Source organism: Anopheles cruzii, chromosome 3 (genome assembly GCF_943734635.1).
Source record: "Anopheles cruzii chromosome 3, idAnoCruzAS_RS32_06, whole genome shotgun sequence".
NCBI lineage: Eukaryota > Metazoa > Arthropoda > Insecta > Diptera > Culicidae > Anopheles > Anopheles cruzii.
Window position 1 is genome coordinate 49,404,031 of NC_069145.1, and position 19,978 is coordinate 49,424,008.

Genomic DNA, 19,978 nt, shown 5'->3' on the forward strand with positions numbered 1-19,978 from the left:
AGATGTTCCCAAAATATAGCTTGAACTTTCTTCCCTGGTAGAATACAGCAGAAAACCACAGAATAAGTAGCACAAAACATTAATATCCTACTAAATCTTCCCAAAACTATGTATGCGACACCAATAGACATGCCAGACATCCTGCTCCTGAACACCCTTCCATTGGTAAACTTGTAAAACTCTAAACAGGGTTAGATTTAGATTTAAGCACAATATTAAGTAACCATGTAAATCATGTTACGAACAAATAGAGCACTACTACTGTTAAACGATTAGCTAAGCTCACGCTAAAAAATTATGCAAACGTTTACTCGGCACACAATTGCTCGGCACAAATTTAAAACAATTGTATGGTAAAGTGTCAGTTACCTAGACATTTTTCAAGGCAAGAATGAGGAGATAGGTTTCGATTCGTTTTATTAATATTATTACAAGTAGCATCATTTGCATTTTCTCACAATAATTGGGTCTTACTTTATACATAAAATGTATAATTTAATAGTGTTGCACGGACTTCATCATTATCATTGTGTTTTATGTCGTTTACCGTTTTCATCCCAAATAGTTTAGCTAAACTTATGACAAAACCTTTACAAAATTATACTAGTGTGACTGTTTTTACTTCAATGCGTGTAATGATGTTTTAATTAATGTAACGGTTTTAAGATATACGATTGCATTGCTAAGTTTATGTAGTTTAAAATTGTATAACCTCCTTCTATGTACAAAGCTGTAACTCCAATAATGAAAAGTTATGAATGAAAAGAAAAACAGCAAAGAAGTATTCATAGCATGCTACTTGTAACATTCATTACCCTAACCTCACGAAAGTAAGACAAAAGACATTTTGAAAATTTCACATCAAAGGTGATCCATTGTCCCTGTGTGCGTGTTACTTTGCAACACGATAAACAGACACCACGATTAATCTAAACTGAAGCACGTGGTTTTACGCACGTGGATGCTGTAATTTGTTCCCGGCGACTTCAGATTCGTCGTGATCCGAATATTTAGCTAAGCTAAACTCCCCAAAACAAAAGCGCTTATTTCGTTTCTTTGAAATTCGTGAAATGCTCAAGAACCAACCAAAACTGTACACGATATAATTGATTGCCCGTTACAAATTAACTCAGTTGATAGTATTCTGGCGCGAAGTCGTTCGCAAGATTGCTAAGAAAGTTAAAATCAGACGATGAGTTGGAATTGTCTAGGCTAGCCAGGGCGGCTGCGTTTCCCGGAACCGGTGTCTGGTTGCCGCCAGAGTTTCCATTTGCTGAAACTGCGCCGGCAACGCCACCTGGTGGCAGACAGTGAATCGGTACATTTCCTGTTCCTGTGGCGGCTGTTCCGTTGTACGTATTCGTCTCGACGCCATGAGCCATCGGTGAAGGTTGTTGGTTTGCCTGGTGATGCTGCGGATGTTGCTGGTGGTGCTGTAGATGATGCTGCTGATGCTGGAGATGATGCTGTTGATGCTGCAGATGGTGCTGTTGATGATGTGGCTGCAGATGTTGGGAATGTTGATGGTGGTCATAGTAAGCGCCGGAGGCCGTGGGTGGCGATTGATGGAATGGGAAGCTTTCACAGCCATCATTTGCGAGTCCTATGCCCATATACGCAGCACCGTTTGTTTGATAGTCCATACTGCCACCGGCAACAACCGGTACAACACCGTGGTGATATGCTCCCATACCCTCATAGTCGTAGTGGTCTTGCGTGGTTGCAGCTCCTTTCGCAGACTCGTAATATCCTGTGCCAAATTCGTGCTGCCCCTCGTAGTCATTGGGATAGAATTGTGCGTTGCCGCTGTATTGAGCTGTAGCGTTGTTGACGCCAGGGTCACAGTTGTTGTAGTACAGTTGATTCTGATGATGGAACGAAGCTTCGTGCAGCATTGGTTGTTGCTGCTGTTGCTGAAGTTTCGCTGCTGGATCTTGCAGCAGAGCTTTATTGTTTAGCGTCTTCAACCCGCTTAGCGGTTGACCGTACTCGGGTTTATGAGTAACGTGGCTTCCTGTATAGACACCATTGATTAGATGTTGAGAGGCGGCACCGGACGGTGGTGGTACGGGTGGCTTCGGGTTATGCTGGTAATTTGGGTAGTGTAAGCTAGAATCCATCTTGCCAAAGTACTCTTGTTTGCTGTTTCCAGTGTAGTACATTCCACCACCTGATGGCCCACAAGACAGCGGGGCTCCCGGGGTGGTTGTCGGAGAATTGGATACGTGCATCTGAGGCCCATGTGGCAGCTTGTGCTTGATAACAGCGTACGGAGCCGGTTGATTATAGTATGATTGTAGGTTGTTATTGCTACTGCTAGTGTTGTTGTTGTTGTTGTTGTTGTTGCTATTTGGTGAGATGGCTGACGTCGAGACGGGGCTCTGAGGAATAAGTATGGGTGCTGCGGTAGGTATAGGAATGGAACCAGCATCCTTCTTTGATTGGTAGCCCGATCCATCGAAACCTTTGAATTGATTACTATTGGTTATTTTAGACGAGCTCACCGATTCTTTTTTGACCATCTGGAACCAGAAACCAAGATCAGACAACGTGGTTCAGTCAGTCGCTTCATTCGTATTTTAAGGAAATGCTTTAATGTTACTCACATCCGGTTTTTTCTTTACTTTCACATGAATTTCCTCATCATCATCAAGGCTGCCTGTAGATGCCACACTCGAATCAGCACTGACCGCATTTCCACCCCCAACACCAGTGGGAGTGCCCAGTTCGACGGTCGAGTTTGGGGTAACTGCGTGGGAAATTGGATGAGAGAAAATTGTACGCTATGTTGTCATCTTTTGTGGTGCACATCGCACATCAGTGACTTACTGGTGGTCGGAGTGCTGTTGTTAAGACCCCGTGAGCTAGATGTCGAGTCCGGAATGTCGTCGGAAGGCAGCTCGCATCCTTGGCATGATTTTTTCGAATTGGAATCTGTCAGAAGCATAAAGCGATGTAGAACTTAGCAAGCTAGTTACATTAGCAGAGACCAGGGGAACCAAAGAAATCTAACCTTTCAAATCGTCTTTTCCAGATTCATCGTCGTCCGTCTTGGAGAGTGTTTGACGTTTATGTTTCATACGTCGGTTTTGGAACCATACTTTCACCTGCAGTGTGTGTGTGTAGACGAATAGAAAGCAAACAAACGGTAGAAAGTAGCAACCACATATAGCCAGCCAGCATATAATTGCAACTTAAGTTCAGTAGCTCGGCCGGTACCACTTTTTGGATCAACATACCTGTCGCTCGGTTAGGTCCAGGCTTGCGGCAATTTCAATTCTTCTTGGTCGGCAAAGATACTTATTGAAGTGGAACTCTTTCTCAAGCTCTAGCAGCTGGGTATTGGTGTAGGCCGTACGCAATCGTCGCGGGAGTCCATTTTCCGCGACAAACTCAGCTGCGTCATAAAGTATGAAAAATTGAAAAATTAAATTGAAATCAAAGGCCAGAGTAGTGTACGCAATTTGGTTAAAAATGAAAGTCAGGTGTGTCTGGAAAATGAAACTAATTTTGTATTTCTGCTTTTCGCCTGTTAATAAGTTGGTAAACACTGCTGTAGCAGCATGCGGACTATGGTTGGTGCAGCCGCAGACCATGGGCAGGCTTTAGAGTTGGGATTTCCAGAAAAATCTTCAAGAGAAATAAGGCAATGTCACAACAGTGACAACAGAAGCGATAATTTATTATTTAATGGTAATTGATATTTGATTGTAATTTGATTTTCGCCACGTTTCTCGTGTTCTCGTTCAAATTGCTATAATACCGTTCATCGAAGGGTTTGGTAAAAAAAGTCATAAACGGTTAAAATTGTAGGTGGTCAGTTAAATTGTATGGTCAATTTCCGTTACCAGCTGAATTGATCGGAATTGGCTGAAGCTAGCTGAATTGATTGGAAAATATGAATGACATTGTTATGCGATATTCAAACACTCTTCTGGTATGATTCTATACAGTTTTCGAAAAATACTACTAAATCATAATTTAATATCATAATTTGAGGTTGTTTTCTCTTTTAACATTTTTACAGTGTGTTGCGGCAAAAACTGTATTAAAGAAGTTTTTTATATTTTTCATTAGAACGGGCCGAGCCTCATTAAACATCAACTTCAAGTTATGCACTCAAGTTTATGCACTGTCAGGGAAAGACGAACCCTTGCAAACCGAGGAATGATCAACGGATGAGCCACAACCTGAGTTATAGTATAAATAAACTATGAATTTAGTTTAGCTAGAATTTAACTTGAAATTCTCATTTGCGTTTGTTACAATTAAAATAACAATATTTGTACATAAACAAAAACAGTCAACAGAAGAGTACGTTTCATTTACTTTGACAACCTTTCGTTCATTTACGCTGTATGCTTAAGCTTTTGTCGTCTTGAAATGGGAACTGGCGTGCCAGGAGCCGGCAGCATCTGTATAGTTAGTTGCAATTTAAAATAGTTTCTTCGTAATGCCTGTCTCATAGAAGTCTTGTTTCTTATTAGTAAGAAACTCTAGTAATCGATTTTCACAACCTGTTCTTGATCCCAATTTCTTCTGGAGTGTCTGGTGAGTCACTACAAACGTGTGTGGCCTTGCGTGGCTCTGATGGAGCACAACACATCTTCTGTTGGCTAATTTCGGCCGTTCGTGATCAATCGCTATCTTCAACGGGCCCGTTGTTGATAGTAGAGATCTAAAGTTAGTGTTTGGCCTTACGGAAGTAACTCATAATAAATTCATCCTTTCAAGTCCCACCAAATACTCAGTAGAACCTTTCTGGCCATCAGTCCTGGTTTGGCCTTCCTTTGAGCTGCTTCACCATGCTTTGATCATTCTCCCATTTCTGCCCATTTCTCATCTTCAGTCACCATCCGATTAAGAAATGGGTCGATTTAATTCCATTTGCCTAACCATTCACAGATGGTAATTCGATCAATATTGCTTCTGGTGTTCAATAGTGCTTCTTTGTGAATCCAGCTTTGCGCAAATGGTTTAAAACTGTTTGATGGTTAATCTATAGCTCCTTACCGATGCTCTGTTTACTAACATGCCGATCAACTTCGATTATTTCTGTGATTTTATCGACATTTTTGAGGACGTGACTGTCTGTGCGAGGTGCAAAAATGCCTGAACGGAATCGACGAGTCGGACATTGCACGTAATTAGCTCTGACAGTATCGGTTCCATAAACACCATGTACAAGTTCAGCGGCCAAGCTTGAATTTTCGCCTTTATCAAAGAAAAACTGTACAGTGTACCGAATTTTCTCTGTGTAGACTTCCATTGCCAACACCATGTCAACACTTACAACTGAATGGAACAAACAAAAAACAATGAAAGCATTTTTGTATGTCACCTTGATAACGAACATAAATTTGAAACTGTGCGATCGATACTATATGAGTTATCGATCACTAGAGCCGTCAGCCGAGAAAATCCTAACACAAATTGTAAATTTGCTGGCAATTCTTGACCGGAACCGATATAAAAATATTCTACGAGGTATGCTTGTATTTGTAAAACACTGTACAATTTTGTTGTTTCGATTGTTATTTTTATTTCCGACCTTCGAAGATAATCCGCTTAGGGAAACTTAGTCATATCAAGCTGCTCATAAAAGGATCGTGGGAGAGCAATAGGATTTGATTTTGAATGATGATGATGATGATGATATTATTTTCAGAAGCGCAAGTGAAAAGCTTAGGTAGGATTGATAGTAACTCTACTCTTACGCATAGCAACTCATACCAGTAACTGATATAACAAGTGGCATCGCAAAGCATTGTGATAGCTTCAAACCTCTATTCAGTATGGGAAAGGAAAATGAATGCAGAACAAGGAAAATGAGGAGTTCTCAACTAACGTTTCCTACACACCGTATCGTTATCTTTCAAAAAGAGAATATATCATTGGCAGAACAGATTTTTTCGCCACATCATCCAGTAGCACCATCATAAACACTAAACGTAAAAACTGGTCCCTAGCGTCGGGAAACCCCACCAGCGACGACTATGCACAAAACTTTTGCCAGGCGTGTGGCTACCACAATTCGGAGTAAATGATACATGGTAAAATGAAGTATGAGAAAAAGCGTTGAGAGTAGGCTGAAGGATAATTTTGAAACTTGCTAGTTCTAGAATGTGCCAACCCTATTGTCCCGGAAGGACGAACTCTGTTCTGTATATCATTGCGCCATAAAGTAACCTTATAAACCATGGCTATTAAAGCACATGCATCTTTGGAGGGATTCCACATAAGGTTTTGCTACTAGCTGCGTTTCTTTGTTACAAAATCGCTTAAACATTTTGTAAAACTGTGGTGAGAGCCCATACTATGAAAATTACTTTACAAAATTCTATCTAACAATAAAACATTTACATAAAAGTACTGATAAATCCTTTACATTATTTGTCTGTTTGTGTCATTTCTAAAGGCAATATGTGAAACATTCGAAGGGGCATGATTCGATGTTTCACAGGTTACCACCGCTCCGTGATAAATACCATACTCATTGCCTAGAAACAAGTCAGCTACAATTTTGTCATTGTTGTGGACGGTTGTTTTGACATGGAGTTTTTAAAATTCGGTACTGTGTTTTAATTCGTATCCAGATTGCGTCCCGATCCGCGATTTTAAAGCGATCAACGAGGGTGCATTTTTTAAATACAAAATCACGTCCCGTTTCTCATGAACCACATTCGTCGAGAACAGAAAAGGTAAGATTTATCAGCTTACCATAAAATCAATCATTACCCGATCAGTGGCCGGGATACGCGGGACGACATTACGAGTACGTTATTAGCAAACATCTAGAAGAGCCCTACGGAGATGGGAAGAAGATGTATCGACGCCATGGTAAAATTGTAAAATTTCTTTCCTTCGCCAAGGCTTTTAGCGTGCTGTCAATACTTTTTCGCAGCCATACGAGCACACGAGGGTTGCGCTACCCTGCGCTGTGTCTGCTGAAACGAGCAGTTCATTGTACCATACGGGAAAGACTAATGTAGACTGAGAGTGTTTTCCCCAATGTTCTCGTTCTCGCGCTGTGTCTGTCTGCATCGCTTGGTTACATCCTACCGGGAGGAAGTATCGGCTGGCGTACGGTAGCGCATGGTACAGCAGTTGGAAATCGTTTTTCTAAAATGATTGATTGATCACCGCATGTCAATTGTAAACAATTGATCCCTGTCCCGAACCTCGGTAAGGCTCCGGCGGCGTGATGTGCGAAAACTGTACTTGAGCTATCCGTGCATGTGTCGTGTGTTTGTTTGTTGAGGAGGGTGCTCACAGATATGGCGCTATGTGGACAAGCTGACACCTGTACCGACCGTCGACAGCACGGCAGTTCGTATAACACCGGACGCCGCTATTGTGACTGCTGAAACTGTTTGTGTGTGTGTGGAGTGTTTTATGAAAAACATTTGGTCACTGAGATTTGTCATCGGGAGATCAGGCACCGTCAAACCGTTGGACCAACGTGGTCGCCTTTTTCGGCAGTGGAAAGAGAAACATTGATTTCTGGAGGTCACAGACACGCAATTTATCAAACATCCCCACACTAGGGCACGTTGACTGTGTGTAATAAAAATGAAACAGGGAATTCGATTTTCTCTTTTACTCGCTAGGTAAGGACGAAACACGAAAGACAGTGGACCATCAGAATCAAATCAGGGCATCTCGGAGGATTTAGAACATACAACCACTTACGGGCAATTAGAAAGACAAGACCCAGAGAGAGAGATGGCGAGGTAGCTTCGGAGGACAGATATTTGTAGCATGGAACAGCAGGCGAAAAACGCAAAAAATATGACAATTCCTCATACAGCCTGAACAGAGAGAGCATCCTGGGGAAAAGAAGCAATTTTACTTTTGAAGATAAAAACTTTGAACCAAAAAAAAAACCTCACAAATCGCGTCGAATTGGGTGGAGAATGCTTAAGGGAAGCAAAAAAGTATAAATTTAAAATAAAAAGTATGCTTCCTTTCGGCTATCGGCCAGAAAAATCCATCCTGTCCGTAGCCCTATTCCGACGGTGCGGGACGGGACAAAGTGCGCGTCTCGTAGACTGCCCCGCCGCGAAGTGATTCGTAAAACATTTTCCTCTATTTTTAAAAGTCATTTAATTTCTGTTGCTGTTGTATCTCTCGTTCCACCGTGACACTTCTTTGCCATCTTCGAACGGAAAGATGGTAAGCGTAAGGTTTCTTATATTTTTTCCCACTCAAAAAAGGAAAAGTCATTCTTAGCTGCATACGATACAACTGGTAATGTTTGCAATTGGTCGTAAATATGCGGTGGTAGCCACAGTTCCTCCACTGGCAGAAAGTGACTGGATTTAAGCCATTTGCAAAAACAATTACAGGACTGCGTTTAATATCTTTAATATGCAAAATAACCGCAGTTACCGAAGGGAGGACAGAGAAAAACTGGAGTGAAATAAAAAATCGAAAAAACCCGTGCTGTGATTAGGTTGAACGAAAAGAAAGCTTCGTATAAATCGAAGCCAGTGGAAATAAATTGGGAAAAATGTCCTTATCTGCCACAATCGCGATAATAAAACACAATATCAGTATCATTTGAATAAATGATTAAATGGTTTATTTTTACTGTTTTTTTTTTTCTAAATATTCCCATGCCTAACTGCTTGTTCATAAAACATTTACTATCATTTGCTAAGGAATAGTTTTGCGTTGTCATGAAACAAAAAGTTTCCATAGTTCAATTATATTTGCATCATTCACGTTCAAGAGCGAGCGTTAATATTTTTTGTAAGTGAGCAACACTTTTGATACTGCAACACGTGCTTGGTTTGCAGTTTTATGCCACTTAAACAATAAAACTAAAACAGGCGTCTGCAACGGAAAATGTAAGATTCTTTTGTTTCCGTCTGTAACGCGATCTGGTGGACGGTATGCTTAATTTTTGTTGCATAGAGAAATGCGCAGGGTGCGGCCAGACATTTAAAATCGTAGCGCTAAAAGAAACGGAAGAATGATGATCAGAATCCACGGATGACGCGCGTGGTCTTTTCCGTCGAACTCATTTTTTCCGAATAGCTTTATTTTCCACGATTCATCGCACAATTTAATCGCAGGTCTTGCCAGGGTTAGAACTGATTGCTCTGCCGCAGTAGGAAATTGGAGCATCGGAAAATTATGGGCCAAAACAAGTATCGTTTAGAAACGCTCCTAAAAACTCGTTAAGTATTCGAAAAACGAAGATTGTTCAAAATTAGAAATATCCCACTTTTGACAGGTATTTTTGCACTTTTCAATGTAATAATTTTTTTCAAATATGGTCACTTCTACATTCTTTTTTAATCTTTCTCTAAATCAACTGAATTAAAATAGGCAAACAGTAGGCAAACAACATTGCATTGCAACAACATTTTATCTAGCATCTAAAATCAACTAAACTTTAGAAGAATCGCGTGGCTTTTTAAAAGGGAATTTAGCAAATTAATCTAACATCACCCGTATAGTAATTGCAATATTTCTAAAGAGTTTTAATATGCTATTGTTCTGTTTGTATCAACTTTCCCTTCAGATGAACATTTCATAGAAGAATAAACGGAATTGTTAAGCCGTTCCGACAGAGTGTGGAAAATTTTGGGATTTGGACGATTGCATTATTTTTTATAATGTCTTATCGTCCTTTTTATATGATTGTACCAAAATCTTCAATAACGCGAACATAGTGACTATAACAACAAGCAGCTAGTGAAAAACAATACAAAGAAAAACAAAATGTTGATTTGAATGATGAAATTTCTGAATCGTGTTAGGAAGAGTTGTCTTTTACACACTAGAAAGGTTAATTTACTGCTATTCAATGTAACTGCTATTGCTAGTATTGCCTATTATTCAATGCTGTCGCATCCAGAATTTGTGAAACAAGTACTCAGAGCACACAGAGCACAGCACAGAGCACAGCTTATTGCATGTTTTGTCAAAATATCTTGTTCATAATTACCTATCTGTTACAGAATCAAGTAATCCATTGTTGCATACATATTGGTTCCTATGTCTGTTTGGGCGCCAAGGATATTAAAATTGCTCTAATCGTTGGTTGCACCTTAGCGGCCACAGTAGAATTAGGGACCATCTGCACATCAACATATGGCGGTGGAATTTGGGAGACGTGAATATTTCATTTTCGGGAGTTTCAATGGGTGAGAGCGAGTGTCCGTGTAGATAATTGATTAAAGGTTTCTCCCTTCACTTGGTGGATAGTTTTTGTTACGCCAATCATGCGCGGTTTTACGACTTAAGCCACCTCTAATAGACGCTGCAATCAAGCGAAGTAAATTTTAATTTTCACGCCTATGCTGTTCTCTTACACATTGGCTCTCTTTGCTTAGAACGTTCTGCGTGCAATGGTTGGGTTGCTCGTAGTTCAGCCACTGGAGTTTTTACCGGCTCCTTCATAGGCGGATACCAATCAAAGCGACCCGCAGCTAATGTTTTGAGGGAAGGCCAGGTCTCATGTAAGGGGGCCAGGGAAGAGTAGAGTAGAGCGACGTATGTCCAAGGTGTTTATGTTTTTTTTGCTTCGTGAAAAAAATAGTCTCCAATTCGTCAGTACGAATGTTCAGCTGCACAGCGAGGTCGCCGGCTAACAGAACGTTGCCCCTGAACACTTCACTTATCTTCTACGCGATCTAAGAACGATGCGAGAAAACAAGCAGAACAAGAAACATGTTGGATCGTTAATCAAACTCATTCAAAACATTTCGTTTTCCGTTTCATTTCGTTGCTGGTCGGTGCCGGGGCCTCATAGGTGCCGGGGCTATCCGTTGCGAAAGTGATGACGGCGCCTCCTGCGATGTCTAAGCGCATTCCTTTGGAGTTTTTGTGGCAGCATTTGTGAGCATTTTGTTACGATTATGCCCACAAACGGTGAGCGTTGGGCGTAGGGGCGATTATCCCTTAATAAAAGCACAACCTTATCAAATTTCAAACCGTTTAGCAGCGGTGATTTTATTGATCCCCTGAGAAAATAGTCCACTTTCGGAGACAAATGGTTGCTTGACCTGTCGACTTCTTGGGGTGGCGAACCGCACCCTATCTGTTCTGGCGAACTGCGGCATTAAAGGCACACTCAACCACCGGGGCCACAGAGTCAGAAGAAATGATAACATGATATTTTTAAGCAGATTAGCACATCACGGTCCATTTTTCTTCTCAACTTCGTGTGCCGTCCTTCGGCCGGCAGAGCAGCAAAAGATGCTTCCTGCTGTTTTCCGCGCTCATTTCATCCCTTAATCCTGTTTTCACTGCCGCTGCTGTTTGGCGCTAGCAAACGCCAGCAAGGCAGCAAGGGAGTGGTTCCTTGCTTAAGGAGTATCCTGTTTTATGGTGTATGTATTTAGGCTCTTGTTATTCATGTGTATTTATTTGATAAACACTCACATTTTTCCTGTTACAGTCGGTTTTTCTTGCACACTTACCACCATTATCCTCTGAGGGGCGGTGTGCGCTCGACTTGTGCACATTATTTCGTCTTTTTTATGTCCGGTTTCAAGCATGCAATCTAGCGAATTTGACTAAACGATGGGCAAGACAAGGTGGGAAGTGGTGAACGCAAACCACACCGAACGCGGTCGGCTATCCCCGCCGTAGCCGTAGCTCGTTTTAAAAATGCTAAACTGAGCGAACCGAGAGCGATGATGACGACAGTATAATTTATAGTAGTTATAAAATTACAATGTCAACCGCACGAAGTGGTAAGCCGAATGTTCGGTACCACCGGCTCCGGGAACTTCTTCGAATGGAACGGAACTTCGGGCGGGTATTTCGTTATCGTCAATAGTTCATTTGTGCGGGCAGCAGTTCATTCAAGGATTTGGAATTCCGGTCGTTTATCGAGAGCCCAGCTATGGTATCGTGGTGAGTTTGTGCTTAAGGTGATGAGGATTAATATATGTTAATGGTTCTTGCGCGTCTTGCATGTTAAAACAAAACTGTTGAATTTATTGTTTTAAATCTGGTTGTTGATCTGGCGGTTTTATGCGCTTCATGTTTTTCAATTCTTCAGCTATCATCACCATAATGTTGAACTCAACGACTTGCTAAGTACCGACACTGTACTGTACTAGGACTGCATCACACTTAGAGTGTGCTTCAGTAACACTGCTGAATGTTCAAACTTATCTGCTCCGAGAAGAACAGTGTCCATATTCTCCTTGCTTCAAAAGTTCTGTGAAATGGGAGCACATCATGTCATGAAGCGGTTAGGCGTTGAAGGTCATGGTACCATTAATCTAGTTAGAAAGAGGCGGTAAATTTTTTGTCGGTTCCCTTGTACAGAAAGACAAATTGTTTTCGTTTTGTTTTGGGTTGTCTGTTCTTTCGGCTCGAACTCTGACGATTCTAGTCCGTACTTTGCCGAACATCCCAATTACAGTTAGAGAGGGTTGATGATGAAGCTGAGTTCGGTAACACGCTCTGCGCCAGTATGGGCAGAACGGTACGGCAAGGATCGATTAGATGGAGTTGGCAAGGCCAATGCTAGTTATATTTTGAGGCCACAAACCCTGAATTACAGGAAACCACAAATCCTATGAAACACGCTTGGTACATGGAATCCTTCGAGATAAAAGAGTCGTTGCCACGCCTGTTACGCATTAAGCATGAAGCATTTTTAGATTTGTTTTAAAATAAAAAGAAAAAATTAATTTCTATATTTTAACAACATATTATTTTCCCTTTCACAATTTATTTCAAAGGAATCAAAAGTTTGATAACTCTTTGATTGGAGAACATGCTTGGAATTTTTCAAGTTAAATATAATAGGAATGACTTATGATTACAAAATAAAACTAAATTTATGTTGAACGTAATGAAAAAAAATTTCCCTTATTTTGTTTACTCATTAGAATGTTATCTTATTTCCATTTACTTGTTTTACTTCTTATCGGGATGGTTGTAAATAATGAAACGACGATTAAATAAAATAGTTTCAGATAGGCGAAAACTATTCCAAACTGTTGACTTTTTTGCAACCCTAAGACAAACTATACAACTTTAATTTCTCAACTCAACTATAAGCTGCGTACTTTTACAGTAACGAAAAATGCGGATGCGAAACCAGACGAGTACACCTTTACTGCTACTATCGGCCAACCATCTGCCGGCCCAGGGCTGCTTTGATGAACTGCATAAATTAAATATTGTAGCGATGAAAAATGGCCACTCGGAAGCGATGTGTTTTTGTGGTCAACCACAAGCGCAAAGCAGACGTAATGTAACTGACGGATGCTTACTGTGATCCGTCAGTCGACATGAACCGGTGACTGACGAATAACAGGGCTGCAACAAATAATAATAAACGTAAAAAGCTCAGGCCCTTAGGAATGCATTCGCGCTAGTGGCAAAACATAAACAGGCAAAAACTCGACAGCACGTGAATTTAAGTCGGCACATGCACACACGTTTCGTGCCGCCATCCGAATGTCCGTAGCTTAGAAATCATCATTCTTTGTGCAACCTGTTATTTTACTTCATTTGTCATGAGAGAGCATTTCAGTCTTCACCGCTGATATTTTTTCATTCCACTTCCTGCCACGCTGTCGAGAGTAGTTGAGATATTTTTTTCTGACGTGCTTTCCGTTCTCCTCCGTTTTCTTTAGGTGAACCTCGGCCCATTTGTACCTTTACGGCGACCTTTCCGTTGGTTCCGTAGTCGCTGAGTACGCGCGTGTTTTTTGCCGCTTGCTCTTACGTCATGTCAGAGGGTTTAATAGTTTTTTGCTTGAAGCGTGCCCACCTTTGCACAAGAAACAACGAACCCATGCCTTGTAGTCTCCGCAGTCTTCGGCAGACTGCATAATATTTGAAGAAAAAAAACCTCTGCATTCAAGTGTAGATGTATAAACCATCAACACTAGTAAATCGCAGAAGATGTAGAAAGTAGGAAGAAAAGAGAATCACTCGAGTTACCCACATGGCCGTCAGCAAAATATGATATTTGAAGATGCGGCGCTTTTTACCATGTGTCTGCACACATTACAAACAGCGAAGAGGGCGATCACTTTCAGCAGAGCACTTTCAAGAACTGATGTTGTAATAGCACATAACATAAGCACCACCCACAATCATATGATCCGCAAATGAGCAAATGAAGGAAGTATCCGTTGTTAAGCTAAAACTGAAATACTAGCAAAAGGTGCATCCTGATACGATCGAAGAAAACCACAAAGACACTCACGAGAAAAAGGTAATTTTACTTCTGTGGTTTCTACCAAACATCTCAAAAATCGTTCGGCTGCACGGGCGCAAGATTTATTTTTAAAAAGAGCACGATCATTAATCATACTAATGCCAAATGAGGGGTTTGTTGTGTCTAGAATTTACGGAACGCCGTTGTGGCTGTTGCTTTCTTCACGCGAGCATCTTCGTGTGGATTGAAGGAATTCCCGGGATGCGAGTTGACGAGTGTTCAGACATTGACATTGATGCGATGATAGAGAAACGAAGCCTGAGAAGAAATGCAAGAATAGGCGGAACAAAACAGGTCGCGGCACCGTGTTGGGTGCGTTGTGAGGAACATGTGTCACTAGCGGTACATGACTTCTGCGTTATCTATGTTCGGTTCCTATCGGTGAATAGTTTTCGTACAATACTTTCCAGTGCCTTTATTGCAACCAAAGCTGAATGGAGACGCGTGGTTTCGGTTGTGCATAGTGGCCGACTATGGTTAAATAATAATAATATTGATAATAATAATAATCATAACTCATTTTCTACGAAATATTGGTAATAATTATATCATAAAAAGGAAGAGTTACGTGTTTACGTGTTCAGTTAAAAAACTGAAATATTTTTGAGGTTTCGATACTGTTTTTGCTCTTTTTTGCACCACTTGGGTTACTGATCACGTATCCCAATTTTATGATACATAGATGCAATGGAGGGAAGCAAACATTGTTGTTTTTTATTACGAATGCATGAATGAACAATAAAGTACCAACAAAAAGTTTATGTGTCGGCACACACTATACTGCAAATTTGTATCAGAACGAGGCAGTACGTGACAAGTGTTCGTTCGTTCGTTCCTAACACTGTTACCAGGACTTTAATTTTACATGAAAAATAAATCATATGATGGGACGACTCACAGCTTATACAAAGATTCGTATGGGCATCCTTAGAAAACAAATTGATACTGGTTAATTGAGTTGACCAATTATGAACATTAGACGGTTCACTGGTGTATCGATAATCGTATTATGAAACATTTGTATTCATGTGCGAGTCCCATTCGCATTGGCCAAATTCCCTCAACCAGAATGTTCGGAGCGGTAACGCTATCGTTCGAATCATTGCGGATGCTCTGAAACATGCGGCGTTTACACGTTTTATCGCACTTCAACTGCCTCCCGGTGTGCTTCAAACACCACAGGGGGTTGTCATGACCTGCTGAGCTGCTGAGTGCTGCTGCGAGCTACCTTCTGTTTGCGAGCCTTAAATGCCTGGATGATGTGTTTAGCTTATGTATCTAGACGGGTGCCCGTAGCACTGAGAAGCACACTTGCTGTAAATCATCAACGTAGGGAGTTGCTGCTTCCTACCATCATTACCAGGGAACTGTGGTGAAATATCGGAGTTAGGCGCTATTGTGCGAGAAGCAAAACGAGAAGCAATAGCCCCATGTTGAGGTGGATAATGTCATGTAAACAGCGCCAATTAAAACTATTATACATTCAATAAAATATGTTATACGCTATTGGGAGCGACGGTCTACAGTATTGTACAGGATTGAGATTGTTTTTTGCCAACAACAATTTTTAGTAATAGTATAAGAATGTTTGTCAAAGAGTATTCACGTACTACAAATTGGGTAGGTTTAATGCTTAACGAAGTGCCATCAGTCATCAGTTTACGAAAGATGTTAGTTGGAACACTGACAGAAGATCAATTTAAGTGCCAAACTTCAAGTTGGTGCTTAATACGGTTCTGTCCGTTCTAAAAGAACAAAAATAAATAAATAAATAACATAAGAATAAATCAAGCTGGGCTAAAATTGCTAAAATTGTGCATGGTGTTTGTGGTCCCGATACTCTAACATCTAGTTACATGTAATTTTGGTTTCGTTGACCCGTTTCGGTTATTTTCGATGTTAAAGATGCACCAAGCACAAGCCCGTAGTCGAAAACGTCGATAAAACCCCAGAAATAATCAAAGTTGATCAGCATTTTAGTAGTCAGAGGATCGGCCAGGAGCTAAAGATCAATCATTGAACAGCTTAAAGCCATTTGCGTAAAGCTGGATTCATAAAGAAGTTCGATGTTTGTATGCCACGCGAAATTACTCCAAAAACAAACTTCCATTTGCACAATTTTGGCAAAACGGAATCAAATCGACCCATTTCTTAAACGGATGGGTCTTGAGGATGAGAAATGGGATACATACGACGATGCAGTGTGGAAACGATCGTGGTCTAAGAGTGGTGAAGCAGCTTAACCGATGGCCAAACCAGGACTAACGGCCAGGAAGGTTCTATTGGGTATATGGTGGGAATTGAAAGGAACCGTTTATTATGAGTTGCTATCCAAAGCCGTGTAGCCAAACACTAAATTCAGAGCTCTACTGCCAATAACTGCGCCGATTGAAGCTAGCAATTGACCAGAAACGATCAGAACCGACCAAAGGAAGAGGTTTTGTGTTCCATCAGGACAACGAAATGTCACGCACGTCTTTGGTGACTCTCCAGAAAGTCCGGGGGCTTGGTTGTGAAGTTTTAATGCATCCACCGTATAGTCCGAACCTTGCACCAAACGATTGACAACTTTTTCGCGCATTACAAAATTTCCTGAATGATGAAAAATTGAGATCAAGAAAGGATTGTGAAAATGGATTGCTCGAGTTTTTCGCCAATAACGATCAAGGCTTCTGCAAGAGAGGCATTATAAGCCTATTTTTGAAAATATAACAAATTTTCCAACAAAACGGTACATATTTGTCGCAAATAGGACGATTGGAAGCATCTGAAATAAAATTTTGAAATACACGTAAAAACGCCGTTTTCTTTTTCCCCAACCTAATATACGATAAACATGAATGAAAATTGTTTTAGATTCTCACAGCGATAGCTGCTCAGTAAAGCCATTCCATCTGGACAGAATTGTCAGTTAAATAAAAGCCTGTAAAACTCCACGGTTGATGATACATGATCGAAAGGTTCATTGCATAAAGGGTTTGCATTGTTACGTACCTTGTGCTGTTGCTTTTCTGACTGTTTTTTTCTCTTTCATCCATGGATATTCCGGTACAGATTCCATGCTGTCGCTTGGGGCCATGGGGTACCCTTGCGTTATGAGTTTTGGGCTCTCGCTGTCGATATGTGTCAGAAACTCGGCCATCGATGGTTGCGAATTGATAAATCCACTTTCGTTTTGCATCCAATAAGATGTATCTGGATGTGGTTGTTGTGGCTGTTGATTTTGTAGCTCTACCGGGGCGCCAACGGTTAGCGAGGCGGCGGTTCGCGAAGGCTTATCACAGATTACTGGCTTCCGGTTGGCCACTAGTTGGCCTCCGGCAATGATCGTTTGTTGCTGTTGCGAAACGTGTGCCTGCTGCGGGCTGTTGATATCCGTTTCACCGATCACCACCGCACTATTAAGCAGCGATCCAATCGCCGGCGATTCTGATTTGATTTGTGCTCCCATGTGATCGACTGAACTACACACTTCCTGCATTTCCACGTTGGAACAAATCGCAATAACAGCGCACGAATTCTATCCGATTTTTATCTTCGATATTCTATAAGACGTGGAACCGATCTTTTTCAAACGACTCTGTAGACAGTAAAATTTTCGAAACAGGAGGTATATTAAAATAGTTTCACTTCGAATCATATCGTGAGTGTGGAAATTACCAGATGGATCATGTCGTTCAAAAGAGCAACTGTAAGCTTCTAAAGAGATATGATATGATAGCCCATTGGTAACGAACGACATAATGGGTCCATGATATATTGGATTAAATTGAACAAGTCATGCATTACACCATTTTTCTCCACAGCACTCTAATTCTATTATCACGCCACTTTCAGATGGCAGTAATTGGCACAAACAATTGTTAATTTGATGTTCAATTACACAACAATGACGTTGCCACCATTATTGAACCGAATGTGCCAATTTCCATCTAATAGCTCGAGGAATTCGAAATTACATCAGTTTGAATCAGTTCAGTAGGTTTATCTTCAATATCTGAGTCTAAAGTCCGCATGAATGAGTAGCTGGATCAAAACAAGGGTCCCAAAACACGTCATTTATTACTGGTATTCTTATCACATCACATCGCTGATACTATCAAACAAAAACAACAAAATACTTCTTCTTGGACGGTTTATACACGTGTCATCATTTTTGGCTGCTAGTGCTTCATTACGCCTTTCCACGGCAGAAACACGCACGAAAATCACGAATGATGGATTTTTATGTTTCCATATTTCGCTCATTGATGTCACCGGCGATAAATCCACGGTGGAAAGAACTTCCGTCAGATACAATTCTTCAGGGACGGAAATTCAGCACTCAGAATTCGGCAGCACCGGGTACTTAGCACTGTCAACACTGTGCACATTCATAAATAGTGAACTAAGCTTTGATCGTAAATTATATTACACAGGTTGTTTCTTTTAACTCCTGCTGGCACATCGCTTGCTACAATAATTGCACAAATAACGACGATATTACACTGTTCACTAACGAAAATTTATTTACAATCGGTAAACACACTATCTTCTTCTCGTTTCTTTTCCAGGATTTTTTTCCACACACACGCACAAACATAATAAAGAGCACTATGACCATTTAGTCTGAGAGAGAAAATGTTTCACGTGTTGCATTGCACTTTTTTCGTATAAACTTTTGATTTTAAACTTCAGCGTTTTCTTAACTTTACTTTATTTCGATTCAGCCGATCTAGTAACACGATGCTTACTGTAAAAATAGTCGGTGGAACAACCAAAAGAACTCGCGAGGCAGTAGCGCTTTGAAGAAACAGCCCCAGATCAGCGACAATGAATCGATCGAATTCGCTTTGACGTGAACGTAGCCGTTGGAAACAACGGACCGAACGGCTAACATTACTGACCAATGGCGCAGGGAGTACTAACATGATAATAACAACGGCTAACTTTTCCCCTAAGCTAGAAGCCATCGGCACTACGAAGTTGAAGTCCGATCGGGAAAGAGGGCGTTAACAAAATACAAGCTCGTGTGGAACAGCTTCCGGCTGCGAGAATGAAATGGAAAATCGGAGCCGGGAAAGAAACTGAAGAAGACGCACGTTTGTGGCGTGGAAAAATTAAAAGAAAAACATGACCCATTTCCTTCCCCGTGCTCAGAAACTTGGTTCGTATCGAAACGTCACTTGTATCAGAGAGCGACACACAAAACAACTTACACGTTCCGAAGAAGCGTGTGACAGGTAGCTCAAACAAGCGTTTGCGCAGTGTGATGGGAGGAGCTTGTGAGATGCGACAGTTGTGTGTGTGAGCTTTTGAGTTAGGATGGTGGAATTTTGTTTTGTTGATACTAGAGATGGCCCAGGAATTTGGAATTGATGCAGCTTCTGATATTACCGCAAACTTCAAATTTGTAAATTTCGAATTTTTCAAATGTTACTCAAGTCATAACTTCGTTTTTTTTTTAGGTTTATAAATTATTTTTCCCTTTCATTTTCATTTAAATTTCAAGTTATTTATTAATTTATGACGAAGGCGATGCATGTCTCCACCGCGTCATTATTACTATTATTAGTATAGCTATAGAACTACCATTAATCTATTTAAAAATACGTTTACTTAAATTGCATTCGTGCTTATTTGTGTAAAATTACATTCAGATATTCCAATTGCATCTTCAAATCAGTCGTTTAGTAATTTATTTTATCAATAGATCAGCGAAGTTTGCGCGTTCCACTTCAGAGGTCTCTTGTTCGAATAAATACCATAAGAGAAATGAATTAAAAATCGTCT

At 40.8% G+C, this 19,978-nt stretch overlaps 1 protein-coding gene across 1 annotated transcript; it reads right to left on the reverse strand.

Moving 5' to 3' along the window:
- Positions 1-1,124: 1,124 nt before the first annotated feature.
- Positions 1,125-17,687, reverse strand: LOC128270531 (homeotic protein proboscipedia). Its single transcript, XM_053007938.1, is given in 6 exon segments — positions 1,125-1,403; positions 1,452-2,749; positions 2,830-2,934; positions 3,014-3,107; positions 3,240-3,397; positions 17,201-17,687. Coding segments are annotated over 6 exon segments (2,421 nt in total).
- Between the last annotated feature and the right edge of the window lie 2,291 nt (positions 17,688-19,978).